The following is a 23,593-nucleotide window of genomic DNA, read 5'->3' on the forward strand; positions in this document are numbered from 1 at the left end:
AGGTCTTTTGATTTGATTGATTGTAGGGTTTAACGCGCCGACGCAACGAAGGCGATGAGGCGCGCCGTAGTGGAGGGCTCCGGATTAATTTTGACCACCTGGGGATCTTTAACGTGCGCCGAAATCTCGTACACACGGGCGTTTTTGCTTTTCGCCTCCATCAGAAAATCGGCCGCCGCGGCCGGGAATCGAACCCGCGACCTCGTGATCAGCAGCGCAACGCCTTAGCCACTGAGCCACCGCGGCGGGTAGACTAGGTCTTTTAAGCAATTTTTTAAGTTAACCTAGCGGCAGTTATATATGGCTTAGGTACTGCGTAGCCACATAATGCAGGTACTGGACGCGCTGGTTACTACGTTCTAGAACCATTTCTGTCTTTGAAAAAAAACGGTGAAAGAGTTCCAAGAAAGGCGTCAGAGGATTGGTGTTCTTCAGCAACTCCGCCCAATTTTTGGTCAGCCTGTGCAAGTCCAATTCTTTCGGTCTGTCGGCATCTGTACATCCATTGTACCGCTCTACGACTATAATTTGAATTTCAACTTAAGGAAAGGAGAATAATTAGAGATGCTAAAGAAAGGAAGGCGAAGCAAAATATATGCAAAATAAAACTGTTTAGATTGAGCCGTAATAAGGGCAACGCGACCAGATCACGTTTTTGCGTTGCACAGACATGCGGATGAAAATTGTTGCGAATGAGAGCGCTCGATGCCAATGCCACGCAAATAAGGCAGTTTCATTTGCTAGGCCACGAAGTGGCTGTTGTAATCATGGTACTTACAACCTCATTCCTTCAGAAAAGGTCCTTGCGTCGTGATTTGTGTTGCTGTGTTCCGGGGACGTTCAAACAAATTCAAGGTTGCCTACACCCATTCTTTAGCTTGATTAGAAGTGAACGTTTGTCCGAAGAACCATACCAGATAATATATGCTTTTCTGTAACTTCCTAAAGATGCACAATGACGTTCTGTGGAATATCCTGAGTGTCATGATCACCTCGTTGCATATCTTAAGGCTACTCATACAGATATCAAATTGAAAATAAAATTGGCAGCATTCAATCAAGGCTTGCCGCCTTAGGAAAATCGCAACACTACAAACCAAATGATCAAACCACGACGAAAGCCCACGACTCAATTGTGGCCCTATCCCCTCAGCATGACGCTATGCAGTCCCGCTTCGATAAACTACAAGGCAAATTTCGCCAGAATACTTCATTTCGGAGTATCTATCAATTCAACTCAAAGGATGTGACACTCAGATAGATCGGTCGCTGAAGTCGATGATCCGATGAAACGATGGCTCGTGGTTGACGGCACCAGGCAAACGATGAGATACTCGAAGCAATGGTACAATATGTACACTTTAATTACACTACGTATCTACAAATCTCAGAGCTAATGATCGTATCCAAGAGTTCGGGAAATACCCGCATCCAGCGGAGCTCACCTGCCGTCTCGCGTCCCCACAAAACATCCAACTCTTCGGTTTTACCACCAAAACTACACCCATAAAAGGGGTGTCACAACTTGAGAGAGAGGTCGGCTCATTGATTAAACAACACTAGGTAGCTGACTGGCCACCGTGACAAACAAAGCTGGGTGGGTACAATATAGTCATGTGACCAGCCTCATACAGAAACCCGGCGGTATTCGGCAAAACACAAATATAGCGCAACTAAAAACCAACCAACGAAAAGCAAACCTTCACCGGCCATCAGTTGTTGGGCGGCTTGTCCTAAAGTATTGTACATACCGTGCCGCCTATGATTGTGTGCCGCGGCGCCAAAATTCCTTTTCTTTGTACACACGTCGAGCGCGTAACAAAGACTGGTCACCTACCCATGGGCGCATCCTAGCCACCGAGTTGCCAGGGTAAGACAATTGTGGAACGGAAACTTCGTAGAGTAGCTCTGAGCAGTGCAGCTGTCATAGGCAGAACGTGTGGTGCCCTTTTCCTATGTTTGACCCCTTGACTGACCCTTATCTCCCGTCTACTTCGGGCTTTCTCATGGCGGTAATCGCAGTCGTTAAAATGTCAATGGTCCCCCTCCTCCCATTTTCCAAACAAACAAAAGGAAATCCTCCTTCGAAAGCTTACATCGCTTTCAATTATTTTGGGGTGACCGACGCATTTGTATAAGCCCTGCCCGGGCCCGCTCGTTAGGTGAACGCAATAGCGCGGCGATCAAAAAAAAAAAAAAAGCTTTCGCTGTTTCTCCTCACACCCCTCGCGGCCCAGTCAGCTCGGCCGGCGTGACAGCAAACACCATACAAGTAAACAAGCCAAATCTCTGCAAAACATACCTAGTTGCTGGCGGTTTTAATTAATTAGGTGAGGTGCCCGAAGTTAACACCATACCTCTCAAGAAACTTGGCAGCAGTCTGAAGACTGCATTAAAGAATCCCTAACAGGTGTGGTTGATTCGGAACTCTTTGACAATGGTTTTTAACGTTCAGATCACTTGGGGACATACGTGGCAAATAACAGTCGCCCAATGAAAATGAGCGACCAGCTCCACGTCACACCATCTTACCAAACATGTAAGGTATTTCTTATCGAGGTGGTTGACTGCAGTGCGACTGTGCTCTAAAGTGGTTTACTGACGAGGGCACTCCATGGCTTTCTCTAGCCTTCTACCATCGTCTTCAATAGAGGGATGGGCGCATTCTCTGCCTAATTATGCATGTCGAAGACAAAATACTTTAGTAACCTAAATGCCATTTTATTTTAGAAACGGATACTTTGGTTGCTGAAGATTTTCCCTCGCCACACATCATGCTGTCATAAAGCTTGTTTACTCAGGGAAAATCAACCAAATGCTGCCGGGTTGAAACTAAACTATATAAACCTTGTCCTGAAAAGAAAAGCAATGACTGTATAATCCGCTAATAAATAGCCTATTAGAATACACTAAGAAGATGTTGGATCACAACCAGTAAAACTTTGGGCCAGGTGTCACCACGTGGGGATCTGCGACGGGCAGCCGCTAAAACTTTAGGCAGGTGCTGTCCTTGTCACTAACCCTGGAAGTATGATAAACAAACATGGCTCCCAAACTTCGTCAATCGCTACGTACAACGCTGATAATTTAATACCAACTGAATCTTGGCAGCCATCTTGGATACATAACCAGAAACGACCCTCACACGTGCGCCATTTTTTTTTATTTCACCAATGTAACCGCACTACTTGTAAAGGAGGCGGAGTTATTTGGACAATTAACAAGCACTTTTGTTCTCACTGTATTCACGTTACCAGTTCCCCCGAGATTTCGAGGGCTATTGTTTAATTTGGTATTCGAAACGTTTTGGTGCTTCTCACCCCTCCATTGTAAATCTTCAGATATTGTACCCGAACATGATCACAAACACACGTAGATTTTCCACTATATGACAAATTGTCTTTCTTTTTGCTAGTTTATCTTAACGTTCTAAGCTAAATCCGGGCTACCACGCCTCAATTATACATGCGTTTATATACTTTATAGTGACTTTATATACAGTTGCGACTTTTTCCCTTACCAGGTAATACACAGCCAGAAAGACTGAAATAATGTACCGGAAATACTTCAGATCTCCCGCTAACACTAGGCCTGACCTAGTTTCCGACACGAATCTTTTGTCCGGTTAGAGTGACCACTTGTTCATATCTGTCTGCGTCAACATATCCTGCTCAAAACCTCCCAAAAAAGAAAAGCTATTCTAGAATAAAAAGAGGCATACGTCTCGGCAATTACGAACTAGATACGTTCATTCCGTGATTGATGTTTGTAATATTTCGATAGCACAGCGTGCCGACAAACTGGGACATGTACCTTATTTCGGTTCACAATTTATTTAACCGATATGCTCCTGTGTGCTCAGTTATTGCTAACCACAATTTCCCATTGTGCACCCTCCACCTAACAGTCTCTACACAAGAGAATTTTCATGTGCGCCGTCTTTGCAAGAGACTCTTTATGTGAACGTCTTTGCACACATATTGCTCGTACAAGCCAGCTCAAAAAATCTGAAATTGTTCATCAATTGGCTTCCTATAAATTGGCATCTAGTGAATATATAACAGCAAAGAAGACTGCCAAAGAAACTTTTACGGAATACGCAGCCGTCGGTATACTCAACTAATGTTAAAAAAATTTGGCGCACTATCAAAACAAGCGATGATACTGTAACCCTTGTCAACATTTCTATACATACAATTCACCCAAAATATTAGGACACCGTACTGAATAATGGTTCTAGAGCTATTTTTTCAGTTTTTTCATGCAACTCTGTGCGTTCCCTACAACAAATGAACCCCTCAACATGCCCCAATGATAATTGAACCATGTGGCGTAGCCGCCATGTCATCTGGCTAAAATCTTCTTCGGCCTCCCTGTACTGATTTCATTGTTCCGAAGCTATTACAAAGTATTGCTGTTGAATCACCGAATTAACTTACAGTGAATTTTGCCCCAGTCGCATAAAAAGGGGTAGCTGACTTCGTCATCGGCAGGGTGGGGAGTTGGTTTGATTTTATAATATTCAGGTAACAAGCAATCTTCTCTTAATTACCGACCGGTATCCTTTACCAGATACCTTGAAATATATTTGAACATATCCTGTTTTCAAATCTTCAAAATTTTCTCGAGCCAACCTCTATACACGCAAACTCACATTATGATTTCCTTAAGAATTACTACTCCGAAACTAAAGTGGTGTTATTTAGGCGTAAACGTAACCTCACCCTTGGCCGTTCTTCAATAGTTTGGACGAAGAACAAAATAATCTAATACATTTACTAGAAATCATCCAGAACAAATATTTATGTTTTGTACTTACTAACTGTAATGAAACATCCAGCATAACATCCGGGAAATCTAGCCTTAACAGGCGATCTTAAGCATCGTGATGCAAAATCTTTTCATTCAGCATGTTCTATAAAACATTTCACCATCCATTCAGGTGTGACGAGCTTATTTTGTATCCCGAGGATACATCAGCTAGTTCAGATCGCGTTCACAAAGTTGGAGGGCCGCCATGTCGAACGACTGGCTTTTTACAGACGTACGTGCCTTGTACATCAGTTGAATGGAACCTCCATCCTGCACGTACGGCCACCATCGAAAGTCGCCCACTAGTAAAAACGTTTCAGCTAATGCTGTAAAGCAGGATTGGTTTTTTTGCATTGCCTAACGCACTCGTGTATTGTTTCTAATTTTGACCACTCCCCTCTATATTGGGTTTAATTTTAACCACTCCCCTCTACTAAATACTAATTAAAATATCGGCATTAGCTTTGTTACCGTAGCACTGATAACTTAATTGGAAGCACTAACACGACATTTTATTAACGCTACTCACCGTACCAAGTAACCAGGGCATGTTTACGCAGCCGGAAGATGTGGATAGGTCAATCGAACAATTAGTACGGAGTATTGTGGTTGCGTGAAGTTTCTGCAAAATGGGGCGCTTCCGTATTAAGGGCAGTCCGCCGCCTGTGTTTGGTTGCCTTGCATCGTCATCCCGTGGTCTCCGCCAGTTCGTTTCGGGTGTTGAGTCGTGTTCTGTAACCTCAATTTGACATCTGGATAAAAAGGTAGGGGGCCGCAGTTTGAAGCGACAATGAAGGTATAAGCTATTATCATGGTCTTTTCTACGGTGGATGGCCTGAATGGTAACATCTAGACCTTCTGTGCGATAGTTCGCGGAAGCTGTGTTGTGAATACACATAGCATGGCGCATCAATAACAAGCTACCTTAATATGGGCTACACGACCGAATTTCTGTTTCTGTCGTGTGGCAGCAGTTAAGATATTTATGTTAAGTATTGCTTAAAGCGTCGTCAACGAAATGCTTACCGCTTTCTTCTGCATTCTTGCCAGACAATTTATGATGTCGGTGATGGTGGAGACGCATAGGACGCCCGTAATAAAGCAGCAGAAGCCTGAAGGTGGGAGGCTGAGGAGAAGCCGCTGGATGAACACCATAAAAACAAGTACCTGTGGAATAAGAAGTGTATTAACGAATTTTGCACAGAATATGTGGCTAGTTTGTGGATGCTGTACATAAGCAATGCGGTGGACGACAGCCTCAGGCTACTGTTTTCAGTTCAAACGTGTTTTTAACGCCCACTTTCTTTGCGCACCCTACAGCTAAGGCACTTCAAATGCGTAATTTTATGCGTATAACCGCGAAGTCTTGGTGGTGAATGGCGACAAAATTTTTAGCCACAAAATTGCGAAGCATGGTTTTGTATTCTTGCTAAATCTAAAATGTTACCATGCTAAACACTATTTGAGTTGTAAAAACTAGGCTGTTTCTCCTTTTATGAGGCCGCAATCTAAGAAGTCGAGGATTGCTGGGCACTGTGTCTAGGAGTAAAAACGTTTGTGCCATATTTCACTCCCTTTTGAACCGTTTGGCTACACTTGGAATAAAAACTTTTGTGCCATATTTCACTCCCTTTTGAAGCATTGGGCTACTCTTCCCAATAAAGGCGCGTGGCCATCAAAACGAGAGGCTAAATACTCCTCGTGGGATTTACTTGCTGCTTTCGAGGCGGCGTTCCGACGTTCCTCTCCTCTTCAAGACGTCGTGGCTGCAGGAAAAGGCGCACACGCCAGAAAGGCATGTTTTTTCATCGTCCGGAAGGGCTTTAGCCACGGCCGCCATTACAAAACTCACGGCCCGGGCTTGCGCGCTGCAAGCGTAACCCTGTGGCCCCGAGGAACGCAACCCCAGAACAACGGCACTTTTTTGCAATAAGCAGATGCGTCCTTCCGAAGCGTCATAAACTGGAGCCACTCTGCCCAAAATTTCATTACCGCGGCGGCTACAAAGAGATGCGGTGGGACAATGTCTGACCCCTATGCGCAGCCTCAAGGCGTGCCTCTTTTATCTCCCATCTGACTTCCGCCAATATGACCAAATGCGTCCGTGGCCCTACAGAGGCCTATGTCGAGATAGCAGAAAACATATTGTCGGTGTGTCTACTACATTGTTTTGGGCATATGCATTCATCTGTCTCCAACTGTTCCCAGTTTTGCACCCCCCTTTCTTTAAAACCAAAAACACTGTTTCGTTCTTCCTTTCGGCTTTACTTATTGAACTGTTGTATTTCGGTGCTTAAGACACAGCCTTGAGACACACACATGCACACACCCGTTCCTGAATGCTGTGAGGATAGTAGTGTCACTAAATAAGGGTGCAGAGCACCGGAATTTTTTTCTCCTTTTACTCCGTCCCACTGCCGTGCTCAAAGGAGAATTCTTATCCCTTCACATTTGTTTACACTACCACGGCTCATGGGCGCATCTATTTTGTTGTTTATGCGTTTCAGTCGGTAAAGTCTGGTCGGCATAGCTTTCCCTCCATGCTCTGAGGCTGCGTGAGGCTGGCGTGTAACGTGTGTAACGCGTGTAACAGTATTTCAGCAGTAAGAGTGTGGCCAAAGATGCCCTTTTGCTGCGTCTTCGGCAGTGTTGTTTACAAATAACCTTGATAAAGCACTGAGGCCACAGAGGTGGCAGTGTTGCAACACTAATAAACCCCAAAATGGCTGCCGTGGACCATTTGCGTGTCTCAGTGACGGCACTCTGTATCATGTCTAATGACACTAGTTGCCGCCATGTGGGTCTCCTCGGCCCCCCAGAATACCTCGATGTTAAAGGGGAAAAAAATTCCGCCATCTCCACGAAGTGGATGATGATGAGAGGGGCGAAGCAAAAATGCTTATCGATAAAACCGTGAAACATTCGCCCGCACATTATATAAAGACTCCTCACGTCAAGCTTTCCACCGCTCCTTTGACAAGCCCGTCGACGACGTCGATGTTTGTGGCGCTTATGTAGGGGTTGTTTTGGACGATGAGAATCTCCACGGGTAAGCTGGCGAATTCAGTGTGTGACATTTAAGCCACCTTGGCCGTCGCCTTCTTCAGAGCGTCTTCTGTCGTGCACCCCCTGTACGAGTCTTGAGCTCGCAGGCGACGTAGGGCAACCTCTACTTCTTCCTCTTCTCCTTCTTGGGTAGCAACGAACGCGTTGAACGTTTTGTCCTCTTCGGCCAATCCCTAGGGGGATCCTGCCACAATCATCATTAATGTGCCGTGTCGTATACAGCTGCAATCAGGAACGGGACAGGGCCCGAGCAAGAGGAGCTTCGCCCTAAAAATTAACTACCCAAACGTTACTGTTGAGCTGCGATAGAAACGCTGGGAGCATTCCTACAGTGCGCAAGGTAACCATCCGAGGATAAAAATGACTAAAGGTACCGAAACAAAAACTTCCTTGTAAGGATACACAGCCTCATATTTTACTGTCCCTTCATGAAATCCACGAGGTTTGCCGTCGCAAAGAACTTTCAACCAACCTTGTCGGTTCCTTGCACCTCTGTGGGGTAAGGTTTTCTTAGAAGATGAGCGTTGTACCAAAACAATCTGAGTACTCACTAAAGTGACGGCCATTGCGAAGTCCGCCGTTGCTACCCGTATTGTAGGGGCGTGAAGGAGGTGTACTGACCACTCTTCCTCCAGGACATAAAGAGCATTAACGAAGGCCACCACCGCCGAAGTCAGAAGGAGCACCTAAAAAGAGGCAAGCGCGCATGAGGTTTCAGAAGTCAGAGCGTGGTTAAGTGACTTGATAACGTATGCCGATGTTTACTATAGAAATTGCTACTATGCTTGTCTACTCTAGAACTTGTTTTTTATACAAACAAAATTTCGCAATGCAGTGCATTATTGCTAAAAAATTTGGAGGTGGCGAAATAATTTGAGTTTATTGTCTATGGCAGTGTATAGACCCCTTACATGATTACTTTCTATGCGATGACTTTAACCACAGATTACAGATATTTTCTACAACATAGCATTAGTACCTCCGGAAAGATTTCATGCATTGAAATACCTGTTATGATATCATTAAAAATGTCTTTTTCTATGCTTGCGTACACACGTCCAATGACTGTTTGGGATTTCTAGGGAGTTTTAATAATTGCTTGCCCTTGAAAATTTGGAACCTTCAAGTCTTAATTTTGCTTGCATGACGAACACCTAATTCGAAGATTTTTGTGATTCTCGTGGAGAATTTTTTCTCCCAAAGTACCAAAGCGCAGGTAATTATTTTTGGTTGGCGGCCGCCCCGCTCGTTATCGCGTGAACGCTGACAGTTATTTGGTAAAGCCTTACTGCACTTTAATCGGGAAATTTATTGCATGCAAATATTAGTGCATTTGCCAACAGAACTCTGGAGCCTTACTTTTCCGAACGGCAGCATAAGAAAAATTCACCCGCATTTCCCCGAAGAGGAGCATGGGGACGTGCGAATGCACGGGTGATGCGAAGGAACTCTTCTTGGCCACTCGCCCTAAGTGGGTACGTGGTGGGGTCGCTTTCGCACTTAAAAACTCTTCTTGGCCAATCGCCCTAAGTGGGTATGTGGTGCGGACGGACGGATGGCGGTGGACGCGTGATTCAGGGTCGCTTGAGATAGTACTGATTGTGGAATTAAAAGCTATTTAATTCCACACTAGCCTGGTCAAAGTTTCAATGACTTGCGGGCTTGGCGCCTCGTGATCCCGATGTATGCTATAGGATTCAACCAGGGCTTCAATCCCATCTCGGTGAGGTATATTTGTGTACAGAGAAGTTACATCTATAGTTACAAGGAAGGCGCCATCAGGGATTTTTATGTTGTTAATTTCCCGTAGGAAGTGGTTAGTATCACGAAGATATGCCGAATGGGTATCGAAGGAACTCTTCTTGGCCAATCGGCCTAAGTGGGTATGTGGTGGGGTCGCTTTCGCACTTAAAAACTCTTCTTGGCCAATCGCCCTAAGTGGGTATGTGGTGCGGATGGACGGACGGCGGTGGACGCGTGATTAAGGGTCGCTTAAGAAGTGCATTCGCACTTAAAACATTTAGTGCTGGTAATCGTCGCTCCACTCCCTCTCCCAATATGCCACACTACCTTGGGGCCCGCTTAAATGTAGTTTCGGTGTATAACATTTTTATTTCCCCCAAAGCAATGGACAAAGAGAAACGAGTGATTTACAGATGCAGTCGAATTACTAGACTAAATCATAGATTTGTATGTGTAGACGAAGTTGGGAATTTTTCAGGTCAATTTAGGTGCATTTAATGACCAAGGTGCTTTGAGAAGTCGAGGTTCCCTCGAACATTCTTCCACGCTCATTCCCTGTAACTATGACGACACACTATTAATTAGGCAACGCTCAGTTTAAAGTCTATATATGAGTATTCAATACATACAACGCGTGCGTCAGAAAAATGTTGAAAACAGACCCTTTTACGTATCACTGATGGTGTTCAGTTTTGCGCCAAACACCAATTTTACGTTGTGTTTGATAAAAAATGATGCTGGCAAGCGAAGGCGCATCAAGCGCCTTAAGAAAGTACGCTTCCCGTAACCGGAGTGAAACCGGGGTGCCTTTCGCTATGAAGCTGACGTCTAGAAGAGTGCCCCATCTCACACGCTTGAATCAGCTTGGATTTTCTACTTAGAGTTTCACTGACGTTTCATAAGAGAAAGTTTCGCTTTTTTCTCTTTCTCTTTCTCTCTTAAAACGGGGATTTGACTTTCCCCTAGAAACAGTTGAGATAGCTGAGATAGCAGGATAAACTAATTTCAAGCCAGTTTTGACGTGTTTCGAAGATGGTGTAGCAAGAAATGGCGCATGCAGTTTACTGTTCTGCTGTCAGAAACCTGTTCTGTTCTGTTCTGCTGTACACACTGTTCTGCTGTACACATTATATCACTTAAATTACAATGCGCGGTGGCAGCGCTTAATAAATTGATAAAGAGTTTTTTACCACAGGTGAAGCAGGTTGGGCATGCTATACCTGTGCTAATTTACCCCTGCACAGTTTACCCAGTGTGGCGTCAAGCCGACAGAACCGCACATTCAAGCGCATTTTGCAGGCGTTAAAATAAGCGCCCATGCCCAAAAAAATCTGAATATAGTCTTTTTAGAGGTGATTAGAAAGCCTTTAAAGCTCCCTAATGGTCCCCTTAAGACAAACGACGAACAGAGTGCCACACGCGTGTTCGTATATCAAACTTCTATTTCTATTATACTCATTCTCGCAGGCTTGCTGCAAAGTTCGTGTAGACTGCTAACATATGGCCTGAGCTTTTATAGTACTTTAAATCCGTGGGAACTAAATGGGGGATTCTTGGAAGCACAAATTAAAGAGTATTTTCTACGTTCTTCAACTTGGCCTGAGCACGCCCGTGTTGCAATACAACGCAATCTTTCCAAGGTGTCCCGAATACGAAACCTCCGTATTCTAATAAGCAGTTACTGATGACCGCAAGTTTAAATGTAGGCCTTGCAAGGATGCATGTACTGGTACATCGCATAGAAATAAATGTACTTGTTTGTTTTTGAACGACATTGTTTACCCCCACCCCAATAACTTTTGTGATATTTTGATGCACAACGAGCACAAGTTGACTTGTTTAAATCGTAATAGTTTCGCTGCTACTAAAGCCCCAAGCCGCACATCACGCACCCAAAGCTCCAAGCGCCCTCCCTGACATTAGGTAGGCGCATGTATGTTATCTATGAGCCAGTTTATACTCACGACGACCAACAGTCGTCGACGCATGAATTGTACTACCATGACCAACCAGAAGGACTTTGTTTCCTCAAACTAACAGGGTGAGCTTCTATGGTACCACCTTGGTGTAAGAACGCTGGACAGAACCAGACTTTAATTATTGACTGCTCGGTTGCGCATCTTGCTATGTATTGTTCTTTTCTAGAGGTTCGCATGGTGAAATGTTTCGTTAGTAACCTGGTCCGAAACAAGCGCCAACGCTAACAAACAGTGCTGGAATTTTGGCTAGCACACAGGCCAACGTTGCCCGACTCCTTCAACACATTTTTTCAACTCGTCAAATATCCGAACTAATTTTAAAACAATCAAAAAGCCCACCGAAATCTTGAATATCGTGGTGATATGCATCCACGGCAGTAAGATAAGAATAAAATAGCTCAAAAAGTTTTAATATTTTTGTTCTGCTGTCGGTTTCCGCATTTCCTAAGGGATTCACTGACGTTACTCAAGACACAAGGTGGCTTTTGCCGGTTCCCTTTCATTTGGAAAGAAGGAAGGGAGGAAGGAACAGTACAGGAAAGGCAGGGAGGTTAATCAGGATACTGTCCGGTTGGCTATCCTATTCAGGGGAGAGGCGATACGGGAACTGAAAAGGAAAAAAAGGACAGCCGTACATAATACAGGAGAAAATGAGAGGAAGAAAATGAGAAAAACAACAAGGCGTGACCATGGCAGCTACAAAGGCAGTACAAAGGACGTACACAAAACCAGAAAATGCACAAAACTAAAGCGGTACAGTGCTAAAACTGTCGACCTAAGGGCATTGCACAGTAGTAATGCCCAGCGATAAAGACATTAGGTATCAACTCTAACGAAAGTTACTTTGGAAGAAAAGTAGAAACTTTAAAACTGCTGTGAAGAGGAAGATCACATACTTTATTTATGCAGGCAGGATAAAGGGTGATCAAGTTAAGTCGACAGGTTTTTTTTAAAATTACGCGCTTAGAAGTACGTGAAGACTGTCTGTACAGCAAGGTTATGTACCGAGGGGGACACAGAATGAGGTGGTCATTATTGATGTCGGTGGCTTAATTAACCAAAATAGGATAATTAACATTTGAGGGGCTGCAGTAAGCAGGCATTTTTGTAGTGAAAAGTTACACGCAATCGCGTTTCTACGCAGTTTGATTTGAGATAATTCTTCTAACGCATCCGTTCTCGGAGATACCGAACTTCGAAGTTTAATTGCCGTTCGTACGATTACGCATGCAAAACAGTGAGGTCAGGCGCAAAGCTCCTCCCTTTTGCGACGTACCTGCTGTGTGCTGTGTTTATTTTGACAACGGGGTGGAGACATAGGAAAGTGGGATAACTGGCACCTTTTCAGTCTTGCCTGGCTTCGTCGCAATCTGCGGTACTCGGAACCGTTATCGAAACACAGAACGAAGGGGAGGAGCTTTGCGCCGGTCTTCACAGTCTAGCAGGCGTAATCATGCGATCGGCAAATAAACTTGGCAGTTTGATACTTCGGAGTCGGATTCCGCTAGAAGAATCGGGCCAAATGAAACTTCGTAGCAACACAATTGCGTCGTCTAACTTTTAAACACAAACGTCTGCTTACTGCAGCCAATAAAAAGTAATTATTTTTATATTAGTTAATTATGCAACTCACATCAATATTTACAACGTAATCATGTGCCCCGTGGGCGTGTAACATCACTGCGGAGGTGGTCTTCACGTAAATATAAGCCTCTATTTAAAAAAACGGACGTGTCGACCTAAATTTGATCACCCTGTATAGCTTTCGAAATGTATAGCTTTCGAATGAAAAAAATTACCGAGAGTTTTGTGGGGACTTTTAGGAGGAGCATGAGATAGCGAATAACCACAAAACATGGTAACGAAACACTTAGAGGAACGACAATGTTTTATCAGCCCCATGTCCGGGACAGATATGCTAAGCGGAATATATCTTCGCTGCCACATCACGTGACTTCGCAGGCAGCGTGCTGAATTTACTATACCACTGCAGCGGGGGCACATTCCACGCTCACGTTACTTTCGCATGCTCACCACTTGTCCGGCATCCATCAGTGTAAAGCACAGTCCACCAGGGGGTTTTGCATAAACGCCTCTGTGAATCTGCTGACGGGCCAGGAGAATAACAGCCACAAGGCTGAAGCCCCTGAGAACCTGCGTTGCCACCGCGGAGGCCTCCAATGTGGACCAAGAATACAACAGCTGCACAAGAAAAGCATGAACAACTCAGATTTACTACTTGAGCGACATAAGCAAACATCGCCCTTTTGAAGGGTATATATGTGAAATATCACCTTTGTTAAGGATTTGTGAAGAAAGGCTCCGAACTTTGCTCGAGTGTTCACTAACAGACATGGTGTTTAAGCTCGCTTTAGGCCTGCGAACGTGCGCAGGAACATATCACCAAGTGATAACGTGATCGCGTGTTCCGGCACCCTTCAACCTTCCAGGACACTGCCCAGCGTTCGTAGCGTGATCACTCGCGTGCTCTTCTCCTGGCTGGTTTACGTTCGTTCGCGCCTCAAGTGGGAAACCCAAAAAAGCTCACGCTACCGACATCGAGTGGTCGTAGCCAATTGGCTCCAGTACGAGGTCCACATTGGGAGAGATGTGAAAGCCTGCGGGCAAAACCATCCAGGCCGGCCTGAAGGTCATAGAGAACTTTCAAGCTTCAAGTTAAAAAATCCTCGTGAGGCGCAACAGCCGGGTTTCGGACAAAGAGAGAGATGGGGCACAGGAGAATCGCGTCACTTTGAAAAAAGAGAGAGATAAACGTTTATTAGGAAAAAAAGGAGGAATCGCAATTGTCTTAGGGGCGGGGCCCTCTTTACAGGGCCCCAGACTTTTCTGCTCCTCTCTGGGCTCGAAGAAATACGTCCTTCTGAATCCCGATTCGGAGCTGGCCAGATCTGCCTCCCATAGCGCTACCGTATTTGGGGTGTTGTTTTCTGAAGGCCAATAGAGAAAGCGCCGCACGAAAGTCGGCACGCTGCAACTCGAAAACGGATGCAGCGACTTCGGTCCACTCCCCAGTATCCCGCCGGTCAAGTGGCGGTAAAACATGAGCGATTTGCATTAGATCCGCAGTTACCAGCTCGGATACATTGTGCATACTTTATTGACCCAGTGTTCGTTGTTCTCTGGGGGGCTAACGACGATACCACGCAGAAAACTTGACCGAGTCTCGAAGAATAACCACGCAGAAATCTTCGCCGTGTATCCAAGGGTAACCACGCATAAACTTTGTCGAACCAAGAATAAGCTACTTGGGACCGCCAGCTTCGCTGTTTGGCCGGCATCCGCGCCACTAGTACGAAGCTGCCCCAAGTTTTTATTAGAAACAAATTGTTTTCGCATGAAAATATTTCATACCATACAACGTCAACTGGTTCGAGCTGCTGTTTTAGTGGAAACTCCATTAAAAAATTTGCACCCGACTTTACCTTCGTTATGTTTAATTTTAGGATGTTCTTACATAAGAAATGTTACTACTTTTCGGGTGATGCTAATACATAGGTTATAGAAGCCTTTCTGCCTTCCTAGTCAAGATTCCTTATGTATAAGGTGACCAATATGCCTCCATATGATTAAACTTGCTAATCCCGGGGCATCGTGTATCTTGATTGAAAACACTGAAAGGGTTTTTTGTTTGTATTTATTTTTCTCGGAATTTTTAGTAGATTCCCCGTTAGTGTGTTTGCCGAATTCTTGGCCACCACCTTTTGGAAAAGCAATTTAAATGGCAAAAAGAGGGTGGGGCCAGTTTGTGATCATAATTTGGGTAGCAATATAAAACAGAAGAGAATAATTTATTTCGCATCACACAGGGCATGATGTCGGAGTGGTGATGCTTGATGTTCGAGTGCGATCAAAACTTGAGCTTCCTTGGAAATTCCACGAGGATCTTTCCTAGCATCGTGAATATGATACACTGCAAACACGGCTGAAATAAATTTAGCGCGTTTGTTCTGCATTCAACACATACAATGTTTGCGTCAAAAAGTGGTAATTTGATTTAAGAAAAATGTGAGATACCTGAGATATAAGGAAAAGAGAGGATGAGATAGTGAATAGCGCATTTCAAGCCAGCTTGGCGTACATCGAAGAAGGTGTAGCAGCCAGAAAATGCCCTATTCAACCGAAACAACAAAACACATCTAAAACTCCTCACTTGTTTTAAAAAGTCCAAAGGCAGATTACATTCGTTACATTACAATGCGCGACCAAAAACATAAAGTTAAGAAACTTTAATAGGTCTGTATTCCCACTTCCTATATTACTCGACGCTAAAAGACGTTGTCTTTACGTGAAATTTTGAAAACGGGTGGGCTTTTTAATACTCTAAAAATGCTTTCAATAAAACCTTACGTTGCCTTCCGAACGGAAGTTCAGAGAAACGCGAATGCTTTCGCACGTCATAACTGCGTCCAAACTGCGTCAAAACCTTGGGTAAATGTTTGCCCCAACTTCTAAGAAAGTGCGCCTAATCGATGGTCAAAATTTCAAAGGCCCAAATCGCAAACGAAACAGGAACCCGTGCGACGACTTTATTGCGAACTAAGTAACGGCATCTACGAGCGATCTGGATATATACCGATACGTGATGTATGAGTTCAATATTGCCACGGCTGGCAATGAGTTTAAACTTTAACGCCATGCCCTGGGCAGGCATTAACCAACCGCTCTTCTTTTTCCACATATCAATTGGGGGATAGCCGCTGATAACTTGTGGAGACGAAGATGACGAAGAAAGGGAGCCGGAGAGACGAGTCGGAAGAAGACTTACAGACTTCGGCCAAGGCTAGATTTTCACAGCTCGCTTGTGGGCACACGTTCGCCTGTGTAAATACAACATTCTGAGAGTGGTTTTGTTTATTCCGTAGCAGAAGTAGAGGAGGTGCTGTGCAGATAATACCTGGTTCATCAAGGGCTTCTAGTAAGCTCCAGGGCACCCCGATCACGCCTGTTTACGAGAGGACCAGCCGCTGCTTAGTTGGTGTGCCGGTGGAGTGCGGTCCACTGCCAGATTGCACAGCCAAGATGCCGGGACGGGACAACAGCGAAACGTTCCCGCCTGAGACTCTCATGACCATTGGGTACGTGGTTCAGCAGCAACGGGTGCCGAAGCCCTTTTATGGTGAGCCTTTTGAAGGTGCAGACGACTGGTCCGACCAGTTTGAGCGTGTCGCCAGATTCAACGGTTGGAATGAGAAGCGTAAGCTTCACAATGCCAACTATGCTCAAGAAGAATCCGCGCGTACCGGGTTGGTGATCAAAGGAGCTGCAATGACCTCCTGGGAGGTTTTTCGCCAGCGGCTACTCGCTGCCTATGTGAGCATTGACCGCAAAGAAAAGGCTAATATTGCGCTGCAGGCGAGGAACCAACGTCCGAATAAGAGCGTTGCCATGTACGTCGAAGACATGATCCGCTTATTTCGGTGCGCTGATTCATGTGTGCCCGAGAACAAGAAGTTGCGGCATTTGATGCGAGGCGTCAAGCAAGACATCGTCGCCTGACTGATGAGTGGTCCTCCACGAAAAGTCCCCGGATTTGTTGAAGAGGCGACCGCGATAGAGAGGGCGCTTCAAAAAGGGCACGGCAGTACAGCTGCCGGGAAGCTGCCGTCTCCGGTACGAACGATCTGACAGCGCTGGAAGGCAACGTCAACGGCCTTTGTGAACTGGTCAGGAGGATTGTGCGGGAGGAGCTGCAGGCAATGCTTCATGGTGAGCTACCCCGTCCTACTGTGTCTGTTACTGAGCTTGTTAGGGACGGAATAAGGAGGGCTGTGTGGGTTCACCAGCCAGCTGACGAGTGTGCACGGGCAGAGCTGCCCAGATCTACGTATGCAGAGACCCTGCGTCAGTCCCGCTACTGTCGTCCGCCTATAGTGTCGCCACTGCTGAAGCGCAACCAACCGCCGTAAACTTCATGCCGTGTCCAGCCGCGCCACCTCCCGCCGTGCTGTACTCAGAGGATAGAAACTCCCGGAAAAGTGATATCTGGCGTACTCCTGACCGCACACCCCTTTGCTTCCAATGCGGGGAGGCTGGTCTCGTGTATCTCGCGTGCCCATACCGCCAAGCCGGTTTGCGTGGATTTGCACTCAATGCGCCGCGTGCACGAGACGGAGAACGGCCGCCTGAGCTTGTGAGTTACCTCACCGAACGTCACGACATGTTCCCTACCGACGCTCTGAGTCCCGTTCGCCGTCTCCGAACCGACGCCGCTCCTTCAGTCCTCGCTTCACGCCCAACCCCACCAGCCGCCTATCACGCAGACCTGAAAGCCGGGGAAACTGAAACCAGTGACCCCTGGAGGTGAGGCCGCTGATGACGAATCGCTCAAAGATCCTCCACTGTGACGACGACGACGGGAACGACCGGATACCAACGACGAGGCACCCAGTGACAAAAAAATCTGCACCTCACAACCGGCTTCCTGCGACCCCACTTGTATGAATTGACGACTTTACGACGACTGCATTGCCCAAAACGGGTGTACATTACTCCGTTATCAGCAAGGCTCTAGCGATTTCACTTCAGATAGTTATCACCCCCTTGACAGGCTACAAATCCGCACAGCTGGGGGTCATCTAAATGCACCGGCCGTTAGGTGCCCTTCGCGGGTCGAGATCCGCGGCGTCACATACATGGGCACCTTCGCAGTACTTGCCGATTGTTCGAGGGATTTGATACTTGGCATAGACTTTCCCAACTCGTATGGGGCCGTTATTGACTTAGCGAAGTCCACAATCACCTTCTCCACAAAGGAAGCTATGGCCAGCAGCAATACCGACTGACATGACACGTCCCTTCGCATTGTCGATGACAACGTAACGCTTCCCGCCAGCACAAGCGTGCGTGTCGAAGTTAGAAGTGACGCATTCGTGGACTACAAAGGTATAGCCGCAGGGAATATCCCGTAGCTACTGGACAAGGGTATGTGTATAGCAAGAGGGTTTGTACCCGTACAAAATGGGTGCACACCTGTCTTGCTTACCAACTTCCCCAATTAACGTCGCCATCTCGCGAAAGGTAGCACCTTTGCATTCATCGAGGAAGTCGCCGACGTGACCCATTTAACCACATTGGGGACAACTTCGGATGAGTCACCGACAGCTGATATACACATACCCATGGAAATCGACCAGAAACTCTCGACAACAGGGAAGGATGCTTTAATACGTCTTGTGCGCGAATTTCCCGTTTGATTTGCCACAACATTTAAAGTGCGCCGTACGCCGGACGCGAAACATCGAATAATTACGGATCAGTACCCAAGGAGTGTGCGGCAGCACCCGTACAGGGTGCCCCCAAATGAGCCGGATGCAATCAAGAAGCAAGTGGAAGAGATGCTGGCAGATGATGCTATCCAACCATTGGGAAGCGCATGGGCCTCACCTGTCGTGCTACTAAGGAAAAAAAGACAACCCCCTCTACTTCTGCGTTGGTTACCGCAAATTGAACAGTGTTACAAAGCGAAACGTCTATCCCCTGCCAAGAATTGATGACACATTAGACTGCCTGCGTGATGCTAAATTTTTTTCTTCATTGGACCTGACATCTGGCTATTAGCAAATCGAAGTCGACGAACGAGATCACGAAAACAGGGCGTTCGTGACACCGGACAACCTGTACGAATTCAAGTTCCTTCCCTTCGGCCTATGCTATTCGCCGGCTACGTTCCAGCGCATGATGAACACTGTTCTGGCTGGACTTAAATGGCAGACGTGTCTGGAGTATTTGGATGACGTGGTTGTGTTTTCTAGCACGTTCTCTGAACATTTGTCCCGCCTGAGAAGTGCCCTCGAAGCCATTCATGCAGCACAGTTAACTATCGAACCGGAGAAATGTCATCTGGGTTTCCAAGAACTGAAATTTCAGGGTCATGTTGTGAGTGGTAATGGCGTTCGACCAAACCCCGAAAAACGACTGCTCTAGCCTTGTTTCCTCGACCCAATTATAAGAAGGCTGTCAGACGCTTTTGGGGGCTTTGCGCATACTGCAGAGGCTTTGTGGAAGGCTTTTCTCACATAGCGGAACCCCTCCCACGACTTATGAAATACAGCGTAGCCTTCGAATGGATTAAAGAACAGCAAAAGGCGTTTGACAACCTACGTCAGCGCTTGCAAACTGCACCCGTACTGGCCCACTTCGACAACACTTCGGACACCAAAATTCCTATCGACGCCAGCAACATTGGCATCGGTGCCGTCCTTGCACAATGGCGGAACGGTGTAGAGAAAGTAATAGCGTACGCTAGCCGCGCTCGCTCCAAAGCGGAAAGTAATTATTCCGCGACAGAGAAAGAATGCCCAACAGTCGTGTGGGCTATCAGCAAATTCCGCCCGTTCTTGTAAGGTAGGCCATTCCGTGCTGTTAGCGACCACCATTCCCTCTGCTGGCTGCCAAAGCTCAAGGACCCGTCCGGACGGCTTGCTCGATGGAGCTTACGGCTGCACGAGTACGACATCACGGTCGCATACGAATCGGGTAGAAAACACTGTGACACAGACTGCTTGTCTCGTGCACCGGTCACGGCTAGATCGTTTGACGCCGCCGAGGAATATCCGTTCATCGGAGTCGTTCATACTTCGGATATGGCAGCACATCAACTGACCGACGCAGAACGGCGACCACTCATTGAATTCCTTCGTGGATGGGTTGCCACGCCTCCACGCGCCTTTCTTTGGTGACTAAATTCTTACTTCCTACTGGACGACGCCCTGTACAAAAGAAACCATGACCACAGCAAGGAGAAGTTTCTTCTGGTCATTCCGTCAGCCTTACGAACTGAAACTTTACAGGCCTGCCATGACGAACCAAACGCTGGGCACCTAGGAGTTAGGCACACGTTTGCAAGAATCCATAAGGAATACTACTGGCCAAAACTACTGACATGAGTGCAGCAGTATTTGAGGACCTGCCGTGACTGCCAGCGACGCAAGACACCTACCGTCAAACCCGCTGTATCCGCCGGGACCATTTAGCCAAATTTGGATGGACCTACTAGGCCCATTCCCGAAGTCGTCATCGGAAAACAAGTGGATTATTGTTGCTACGGATTAGTAGACGCGTTACGCTGACACCGGGGCGCTTCCACGCACAACTGCTGTAGAGTTAGCCATATTGTTTCCCTACAACATCGTGCTCCGCCATGGCGCACCCGCTGTTATTATAACAGACCGCGGCACAGCATTCACCGCAGAGTTTGTGCAGGACGTCCTCCGGTTGACGCACAGCGCTCATGGGAAAATTACCGGATGTAATCTCCAAATAAACGGCTTGACGGAACGCCTAAATCGGACATTGGTAGATATGCTGTTCATGTACATCGACTTTCACCACAAAACCTGGGGCGGAATTCTTCCCTACGCCCCCTTCCCTTACAATATGGCGGTGCTGGAAACTACCTGCTTTACTCCATTTGAACTTGTGTACGGCTGCGAAATCACTACAACGCTAGACGCAATGCTGCCTGTTGACAACGGTGCCATAACGGACGAAACTTTCGAAAACCTGACGCAGAGAGCTGAAGAGGCTCACCAGCTGGCCCGCTTTAGAATCCGCACACAGCAAGAAATCAATACGCGACGGTACAATTTCCGGACGTCGCCATGTGGACTACCGACCAAGCGACCTCGTATAGGTATGCGGAGTTTTATAGAAGTTACTGCGGCGTTACTTCGGGCCCTACAAGGTATTGTCGCGTCTGTCGTACGTTGGCTACGTCGTGGTTCCAGAAAGAAACGCCTTTTGCTCTCCAAGGCGACAACCTCGCCCAGAAGTTGTACATGTCGTAGGCGTGAAACCGTATCACGCCAGGTGACAAGGCGATGACTGTTCGTGCGGTTTTACATCCCCGCCGCATGCTGACGTCGTAACCAAGTAGTTATGATTATTTTCTTGTTTTTCAACGAGTGGCATCGGGTCGATGCCATCCAGAAGGGGGGCAATGCCACGGCTGGTAATGAGTTTGAGCTTTAACGCAATGGCCTGGGCAGGCATTAACCAACCGCTCTTGTTTCTCTACATAACCAACTGGGGCGACAGCACTTCCGGAGACGAAGACGACGAAGAAAGGGAGCCGGAGAAGAAGAGACGGAAGGAAAGCTCGGGAGTTCGGCCTCGGCTAGACGTTCGCAGCTCGCTTGTGGGCACAAGTTCACCTGTGTGAATACACAATTCTGCTAGTAGTTTTGTTTATACCTTGACAATATATACTGTTGTACATCTTGTTCATCATCGATTCCGTATCGTCTCATCTAGAACCGTTCTTCGCGATTTTCAAGTTACGGTTCTGACACAATGGAATCCCGCTTTCACGTACGCGCCATGTGTTCCCATATCTTATCAGATCTATTGCGTCTAGCAACCGGTCTACGGGGCAATGCATTACTTTTTTGACAGGACACCCCATGTCCCTTTAAAATGCAGTGCAGGTGTGTTGAGTGTGCCTACCTGCTATTCAACACAGCGGTCATTCAATCGTGTGTCCATAACTATTTATTTCAATAGAATTGAAGCCCTACTTTTTTGCATTTTTCGCCACAATGAACTCAACATTGGCCTGGCCACTTTGGGGCTACAGAATGTATTCAAACACAGACGTCCCAATTCGCGCCTGGCAAAACAGAATTCGGCAGAAAACAATCCCTGGAACACGGATGCATTGAAAATGCAATAGGTTAGGTTTTACATTTTTTCAGAGGCCAACATGATTATTGCAGAAAGCATTTTGATTTCTGGCAGTCACACCTAGCCTGTGAATATTTTTTTGTGTTGTGGCACGTGCTGTTTCTGGCCAAGTCATTTTGGTGCGAGTTTGAGCGCAAAATATATGTTTTCAGAAAAGTATCAATATGTGGTACACCAACGCTTGCTACTACACAGCGAATGCTGCTGGGGCAAATATTAAACCCTCGTAGTTTAGCTCTCACGCGAGAAATAAACACAATATTTAAAATACTGAATTTTTCTCTGTACGATATTTGTGTCGGAAAGAAACCTCGTTCCACGTCTTGGAAAAAGACTCAACACACGCTATCTCACCTCAGTTGTTGAATCCATCGCTGTGTTCACTTGAAAACTTTTAAATAATGTCGAGCGAAGGCCAGTAGAGTTCCATATATTAGGAACTTCGCTGCTCACGACAAAGGGCAGCGCCGAAGGAAATCCCAGCACCTGTGCCTCGGCGTAAAGCTCATGACTTTCAGCGGCTCGGGTATGTGGGTTGACGATCTATTTACCCCAATCGAAAAAGTAGCTCGGTCATCCACTAGAGTGAAGCGAGTTTTCTTAACCGGCACAGCTGCCAGCATTATTAAGCTCTTTACCTTTTATTTGAGAGGGGCATGTAAAGCAGTTAAAATGTCGACCAGTTGGTGTCGCTGTGCTACACGTCTGGGTTATTGTCCTTTTATAACGAAGCATTTAAAACGAGTTGTGATGTTACTTCTACAGGCGTTAATTTTATTCAGTACTGTGAATTATCATACAAAATTGAAGAAATCAAAATAATGGTCAGACCGACGTCGAAGTTTTCACGGAAGATGTTTTGTTACAAATTACAGTAATTCGGTTGCCAAATGTGGGTAAATTTGATTCTTGGCAGCATACTTAACGCGGCCGACAGGAATGCGTAAATACACTCTCCGCCGTAACCATGACAGTTAGGTGGGTCTACAGAGTAACAATGAATCTAGTAAATGTGTTGTGAGCTTCGGATACAAATTGCATGTTTGAAACTTTTACTGAAGCCTTTAGAAGCAAATTGATCACATGTATGGTTAATTTAGCAATACAACAAGTGGCAAAGAACACGTACACAAAATGTCCCCTTCGCTTGGCGCTAGAGTTCGTGTATATCGCGTAGCACAAAAGTTGCGCGTCTGATTGCCACATGCCGCGGGTTACACCTTACGAAAGTGAAGCCCGCTTTCACTGTGGCGCACAAGACACCGTTTTCAGTCTGTTCATTTCAAGTGAGC

At 46.3% G+C, this 23,593-nt stretch overlaps 1 protein-coding gene across 2 annotated transcripts in view; it reads right to left on the reverse strand.

Moving 5' to 3' along the window:
- Positions 1-22,848, reverse strand: part of LOC144158663 (multidrug resistance-associated protein 1-like) — a 114,824-nt gene extending 91,976 nt beyond the window's left edge. For both annotated transcript variants that reach the window (XM_077689697.1, XM_077689696.1), the window contains exons 1-4: positions 22,656-22,848; positions 13,635-13,802; positions 8,430-8,564; positions 5,839-5,979 (exon numbers count right to left, since the gene is read on the reverse strand). In XM_077689697.1, coding sequence (XP_077545823.1) covers positions 5,839-5,979; positions 8,430-8,564; positions 13,635-13,802; positions 22,656-22,673 — 462 coding nt within the window. In that variant the 5' untranslated portion in view covers positions 22,674-22,848. The remainder of the gene's footprint in view (positions 1-5,838; positions 5,980-8,429; positions 8,565-13,634; positions 13,803-22,655) is intronic.
- Between the last annotated feature and the right edge of the window lie 745 nt (positions 22,849-23,593).

The sequence above is a fragment of the Haemaphysalis longicornis genome, unplaced genomic scaffold (assembly GCF_048455015.1).
Source record: "Haemaphysalis longicornis isolate Haplotype H1 unplaced genomic scaffold, Haemaphysalis longicornis Haplotype H1 scaffold_10, whole genome shotgun sequence".
Classification (NCBI taxonomy): domain Eukaryota; kingdom Metazoa; phylum Arthropoda; class Arachnida; order Ixodida; family Ixodidae; genus Haemaphysalis; species Haemaphysalis longicornis.